At 43.2% G+C, this 7500-nt stretch overlaps 1 protein-coding gene across 1 annotated transcript in view; it reads right to left on the bottom strand.

Annotated features, from left to right (window-relative positions):
- LOC311244132 (cyclin-dependent kinase 17-like) overlaps nt 1-7500 on the bottom strand; it is a 51343-nt gene that overhangs the window by 10723 nt on the left and 33120 nt on the right. The window contains exons 4-11 of the mRNA XM_084333542.1: nt 6271-6327; nt 6002-6116; nt 5803-5897; nt 5307-5369; nt 4336-4459; nt 3699-3819; nt 3154-3251; nt 2698-2803 (exon numbers count right to left, since the gene is read on the bottom strand). Coding sequence (XP_084189668.1) covers nt 2698-2803; nt 3154-3251; nt 3699-3819; nt 4336-4459; nt 5307-5369; nt 5803-5897; nt 6002-6116; nt 6271-6327 — 779 coding nt within the window. The remainder of the gene's footprint in view (nt 1-2697; nt 2804-3153; nt 3252-3698; nt 3820-4335; nt 4460-5306; nt 5370-5802; nt 5898-6001; nt 6117-6270; nt 6328-7500) is intronic.

The raw sequence follows: 7500 nt of genomic DNA, 5'->3' as shown, positions 1-7500 counted from the left end.
TATTACACACTACAGTCTCACGGGCACTTTATCTGCATGTGCACACTAGTACACACACACACACACACACACACACACACACACACACACACACACACACACACACACACACACACACACAGGGAACAAAATAAGTACCCGCCAAGCGTCAATGGCGGGCAGATTTAAGGTTTGGCGAGTAACTATGAGAGGTCTGCCGCCACCTGGCCGGTAACAAAATAGTTCATATCAATAGTCTTATTTTGAAAATACTGTGGCGGGTCTCATTTCCACCCCAAGCGCAGCTCCAGCCATAATATCTATGGCTCCGGCAGCTAGCAACGTTCGGTTCATATCGATACTCTTATTTTGAAAAGAATAACTCGTCAAGTCATATCCGCCCAGTCCGTGCTTCTGCTGGCATTAACAAGCAGAGCAGGGCTACACAGCAGTGCGCCTATTTTGCGACCCGAAATAAGTCTGTGGTGTTTTTTTCGGGTCAAATGCGCGTTTGGAAAGACGATGAAGTCAGGAGTATATTATAGTAAACTGAGGATTACTGAGGATGGACAGATAATGTTGATATTCAAATATAAAAAAAAATGAATTCATGATCATCATGCAACATAAAACAATTGTAGAAACGGTTTTGGAGAGGAAGGGGTTTTAGTTGTGTGTGTGAGTTGTGAGTTCCAAAAAAAGTTCCAATGCCCTGATGCCTCAGTGTATGGCAGTGTAAAAAGGTTGGTTGCCCTATAAATATATATATATATATATATATATATATATATATATATATATATATATATATATATATATGCGGTAATTAAATATATGTAAATATTATTATTATTAAATGGGTTACAATTACAAATATGTGGAAGTGGAACCATATGGAAGGAGTACGCCTGCCGCTAAAAAGAAAACCCACAGCGCCTCAGATGAAAAAGAAAGTTTCGAGAGGAGTGGAAGTTTGAAGACAGACTAGACTACAATATGATGCAGGGGTGGTGATTTTTGATTTGATTTGATATTTTTTATTTTCGTGTCTTACATACAGATGTATGCCCAGCCCATATGGGCTTACAAGACACATAACAATAAGTATATAATAATATACTTTACCAATTACTTAACAAATGACATAGTCCAAGATGGCCATAAAAAAAATACAAGAAAATACAAGAAAACGTAATATAACACAAGCTGTACTCAATGTAAATAAACAGAAAAACAAGGTGAATTCAAATACAATTATATAGGATACAGTGTGTTTTGTCTCAGGTGCCATGCCTTCTCCAAAAATCCTGCAAAACCGAAGATGTCCTCCACAAAAAAACAACTCAACATACAACTCTCAGACTGCCAAAACAAATCTGGGTTTACAATTTGAATTTTTTTCAAATCAAGCCCTCCTCAAAGTGGTGTACAAAGGGCAATAAAAAACAAAATGATATTCATCCTCCACCACTCCCAGATCACACAGAACACACAACCGCTCCTCCTCAGGTTTACCCTGGAATCTACCCACTTCCACCGCCAATGGCAGGGTGCCAGACCTCAACTGGGCACACAGAGACCTCCGTCTTCTCTTTAAGTTTAACATTACATAAGGTTCAGTAAAATACTAATTTTTAATTGCAATATATTTTCTAAGTTTAGGTTTTTTCAAAATCTCCACCTTCCACTTATCCTGATGGATTGTTGATAATTTTGTTTTAATTATGTGAACCTTACACTGCAAATTGTTCATAAAAATCATACTCAAGTCAGTAGAAGAAAAAAATCATAGACATCTCTCTTGACCAGGGATGACCGTGTGCTCTGTCCCAATTAAAAATCTTTTTAGTCACCCTGCCATTTGGCAGCTGGACCAGGCGGTTCCATAACCTCACCATTTCACCTTTTTGCTTGATCAAGCAAGAATCCCACCCCATGTCCCCTTCTATAGCCCCTTTGGTGTGTATTTATGGACTCCTAAAAAGTATCTTATGGCCCGGTTCTGGATCGCATTACATTCAGGTGCATCATCAAAACCCCATACTCCAGCAGCATAAAACAAAACAGAACCCACCATTGAATCAAATAATTGTGTAAATGTTGAAAACCCAAGGTCAGTGCACACTTTCATTTTACTCAACACGCCCCCTAGCGCCCTTCCTGCTGACTCAGACATTATTTTCCTTCCTTCTATGAAGCACATGTACTCATTAAAGGTGAAACCAAGATATTTATAAGAATGTGTGTAAATCAGGGGCGTTGGTCCAAATTGAAACTTATGACTACTCTGCTGTTGTGTTTTTTCCTGAAGTGGTGAGTTGAAACAGTGTGTGTGTGTGTGTGTGTGTGCGTGTCCCGACCCCACTTCTGTTTCAATAAATTATTTGCATTTAAAACTATTAACGCTGACTCATTCCTTCAGTCCACAAAAAATTATGCTAATATTCCTTATGTTGTTTATGATATTAATTGAAAATAGCATATGAGAGTATTATATAGTAATAATAACACATGGCGATATACTAAAAAGCTATTTATAATTTTTGGCTGGTAAAAAATCTGCCTGGCTGGTAGTTTTTAAAATCTACCAGCCAAATGGCTGGCAAGTCAAAAAGTTAATTTTGTTCCCTGCACACACACACACACACACACACACACACACACACACACACACACACACACACACACACACACACACACACACACACACACACACACCTGGGTGCGTGGTTAACAAGGGGCTCTGCGTTGTATCTGGGGAAGTTGTACGTCTTGAACTCCTCACTGGTGGTGATGCCCTGCCATCTCTCTTCTGTAGGAGTGCCTGGGAGAGAAGAAGACAATCAGTGAACGTGTGTGTGCACAATACACACACAATACACACACACACACCCACACACAATACACACTCACACAATAAACAATACACACACAATACACACACAATATACACACCCAATACACACACACGCACACACTCACACAATACACACACAATACACACTCACGCACAAACAATATACACACCCAATACACACTCACACAATACACAATACACACAATATACACATGCACACACACACACACACACACACACACACACAAATACACGATATACACACACACACACACAATATACACACAACACACATCCAGACTCCTCTGCTGTCTTACCGAGGATGCGGAATATGAGATGCAGCTCATCCTCTACTGTAGATCCAGGGAACAGAGGTCTACCTGTGATCATCTCGTAGAAGATGCAGCCCACACCCCTGGAGACACACAGGCCAGACATCAGTACCAGTCACTGCTGCACGGGTCCAACACAGTACTACACGGTGACACACTGAGCAGTACATTACCAGTATCACATGGTAAGATAAGATATTCCTTTATTGATCCCCTTGGGGGAAATGGGGGTGTCATAGCAGCATGGGGGAGGGGGGGGGGGAGGGGTATGGGGGTACAGGTATGGGCGGGGAAATAGTAGAGACATAAATATAGGCAATCAAATTTGATCTGAATATAAACTAATATGATCAATTAAATAAACAGTGTAAGCAATATAATTAACTAATTTAATTAATTTAATTAATTAAATATGGGCAATAAAGAATTAGAATTGTGTGCGTGCGTGTGTGTGCGTGTGTGTGTGTGTGTGTGTGTGAGACTGGCAACCACAGTGAGCATAGAGCTATGGATGTGTGTGCTGTGCTGACCACATGTCGATGGGGGTAGAATACTCCGTGGAGCCCAGCAGGACGTCTGGAGGCCGGTACCATAATGTCACCACTTCGTTGGAGTACGTCTTGGTGGGGACGGACTTGGCTCTGGCCAAACCTGAGTTCAGACACAAAGATAGTATCAACAACAAAATCCTTTATGTCCAACCTGCCCTAATTTATAAGCATTTTTAACCCTTTCACTACCACACTACAAAGGGTTAACTCTTTCACTACCACACTACACACGGTTAACCGCCTGTAGTGTGGTAGTGAAAGGTTAACCTTCTGTAGTGTGTTAGTGAAAGGGTTAAGATTTATTTTTATTAAGTTTTAATATACGCCATTTCTTTGGTGGACGCTTTTCTCAAAAGTGCCTTGCAGTACCTGAGTGTATAGATGTTCAGCATGGGTGGCCCCAGTGGGGACCAACGGCAGTACCCATCGACAGGACAGGACCATTGGTATACCTCTAACAAGTAGTTGTAAAAAATATCTAGGCTAATTCTTTGTCAAGGACGCAATCTACCACAACGGTAACACTTGTTTGACCATTATCATGGGGGGAAATAATATTTATATATTTCAGCTGACCAGGAACCCATTTCAAAATTGGTTAAAGGTGATGCTGTACCGAAATCGGCCAGTTTGAGTTCTCCCTTGTCGTTGATCAGCAGGTTCTGAGGCTTCAGGTCTCTGTGGAGAACCTTCCTCCTGTGGCAGTAGGCTAGACCCCGCAACAACTGGAATAAGAAGATCTACAGAGGAGAGAGGGGGAGGAGAGGAGAAAAAAGAGAGAGGAAGTGAAGAAAGAAGAGAGGAGAGAGGAAAGAGGAGAGGATAGGAGAGGAGAGTGGGGGAAAGGAGAGGAAAGGAGTGGAGAGTGGAGGAGAAGAGAGTGGAGGATAGGAAAGGAAAGGAGAGGGGAGGAGAGGAGAGAAGAGAGGAGTGGAGGATAGGAGAGGAGAGGAGAAGAGAGAAGAGGAGAGGATAGGAGAGAATAGAGTGGAGGATAGGAGAGGAAAGGAAAGGAGAGGAGAGGAGAGGAGAGGAGAGGAGAGGAGAGGAGAGGAGAGGAGAGGAGAGGAGAGGAGAGGAGAGGAGAGGAAATAGTAGATTGTTGGAAGAACACACCATTATAACTCAGAATTACAGTGAAAAATACAATCCATCAATCAAATGTAATTAAGTATAACCTTTATAATAATATAATCATTATAATATAACGATTGTGTAATATAATAACCGTTGCTTTTTCAAGAGCCAAAGGTTACTTTCAGAATTACATTTAAAATAGAATGTTATTTACCGGTATGCATTATTTAAAAGGCCAAGCTTGTAACCAATTTTAAATTAATAGCTTTGAGTTAATTCAGGGGAAAGCATTTGTATAATATTTAACTGATAATTAATCCAATGGGATTAATAAAGGAATATCTTATCTTATCTTTGATAAGCATGCATCAAGCTATTTGAGTATGTTTAAAACACAAAGGTAGCCATTTGAGAATACCTTCTCCAACCCTAAAGATACACAGCCATTCATCCATTAAGTGGTGAGACTTTACTACAGACCAGATAATCAGACCAGTTCATGTTATTTACCTTAACATTGTGAACACTCATAATGCTCCCACAGTCATCCATATACTGTTTCAGATCTCTCTCCTGGTGTGTGTGAGAGAGAGAGAGAGAGAGAGAGAGAGAGAGAGAGAGAGAGAGAGAGAGAGAGAGAGAGAGAGAGAGAGAGAGAGAGAGAGAGAGAGAGAGAGAGAGAGAGGGAGGGAGAGGGAGAGAGGGAGAAAGAAAGAATGAGAAAGAGAGGGAACAAAGAAAGAGAAAAAAATAGAGAGAATTATGAAAGTCACAAAATACACAGATTAAATGTAAGCTACTATAATTACTTACACACGTACACACGTACACACACACACACACACACACACACTCAACTCACTCACTCACTCACTCACTCACTCACTCACTCACTCACTCTCACTCACTCACTCACTCACTCACTCACTCACTCTCACTCACTCACTCACTCACTCACTCACTCACTCACTCACTCACTCACTCACTCACTCACTCACTCACTCACCAGATACTCAAACACCAGGGTCAGGCACTTGTCAGTGTGGATGATGTCATGGAGGGTGACGATGTTGGCGTGTTTCAAGTCCTTCAGCAGAGACACTGCAGGAAGAGGAGGAGGAAGAGGAGTCATCGTCAGCCAATCAGACACACAGCCTACACAGGAATAAACACGCAAAGGGTCCAACCACGGACTGGTCCGGTACCTTCTCGGATGGCTGTGCAGGGGGCCCCCTCTTCGTGCTCCAATCGGATCTCTTTCAGCGCCACCAGGTTGTCTGTCAACTTGCTCCGCCCCTTAAACACTGTTGCATAGGTCCCCTGTAAAGAGACAGGGAGATGATAAGGGTGTGTGTGTGTGTGTGTGTGTGTGTGTGTGTGTGTTGTGTGTGTGAGTGTGTGTGAGTGTGTACTTGCATAGTAAAGGAGTTCAAGCATTATGAGTGTATGTATCATAATCGTATTATCATCTTACCTCCCCAAGTTTGTCCAGTTTGATGTAGGTCTCAAGTTTCCCAAAGCCGATTTCAGACTACAGACGGAGGGAGAGGGAGAGAGAGAGAGAGGGAGAGAGAGCGAGAGAGGTTGAGGTTGTGTAAGCACATCAAGTTACACAGTCACCAAGCGTACCATCACCTCAGGTGTAGTCTGACTCCAGACCAGTTAGTTCAATTGTATTAGCTGCCTCTAGTCAGTCATCTATTCCAGACCAGTACAGGTTGTTCAGACCACACACACAGATGACATCATCTGCCTTAAAACTGGAGGTGCTTGAGTCACCAGCCCTATCTCTTTACTCCGTGTGTGTGTGTGTGTGTGTGTGTGTGTGTGTGTGTGTGTGTGTGTGTGTGTGTGTGTGTGTGTGTGTGTGTGTGTGTGTGTGTGTGTGTATGTTAGGACATTAACAATTATGTCTTGTTCGCTGCAGTGCTTCCTGCTCCTCCCTGGTACCATCAGGTTTCACGTATGCTGCCCCTACTGCAGAGAGGCAGCTAGAACACATTACCCTGTTCCCAATGCTTCAGTACAGTACACACACTCTCACACACACAGCACACACACGCGCACACACACACACACACACACACACACACACAACACACCCACACACACACACACACACACACACACACACACACACACACACACACACACACACACACACACACACACACACACACACACACACACACACACACACACGGGGGGGTGCATAGGGTGAAGCTTTTTTCCAAGTCTAATCTGAGCAAGATGCCATTTCTGCTCAGCGATGTCCCTCCCTCTCTCCATCCCTCTCTATCCCTCTCACCCTCCCTCTTGCTCTCCCTCCATCCCTCCCTCTCTCCATCCCTCTATCCCTCTCTCTCCCTCCCTCTCACCCTCCCTCCCTCTCTCTCCCCTCCCTCCCTCCCTCTCTCCCTCCCTCCCTCTCTCTCCCTCCCTCTTTCTCCCCCTCCCTCCCGTGCTCCATTCATTGCAGTTCATAACATGGTGATGTCACTTTCGGCTGCACATACAACCCTTGGCCACTGGGAGGCACTGTCATAAAACCGACCGAATGTGCCCTTTAGCACCTCCATCCATCGCGGCTGGAACAATGGGGATTATTTACAAGTAAGAATAATACGGACAGGACCTTCATCCCATCTGTGTTTGTGAGATCTATTCTGTGTTAATCCTGAAAGCAGCTGATCAGGGTTATCCG

Source organism: Notolepis coatsorum (assembly GCF_963971535.1).
Source record: "Notolepis coatsorum genome assembly, chromosome: 17".
In the NCBI taxonomy this organism is placed as follows: domain Eukaryota; kingdom Metazoa; phylum Chordata; class Actinopteri; order Aulopiformes; family Paralepididae; genus Notolepis; species Notolepis coatsorum.
The sequence above is the reverse complement of the archived record's forward strand: the minus strand, read 5'-3'. Positions and strand labels throughout refer to the sequence as shown.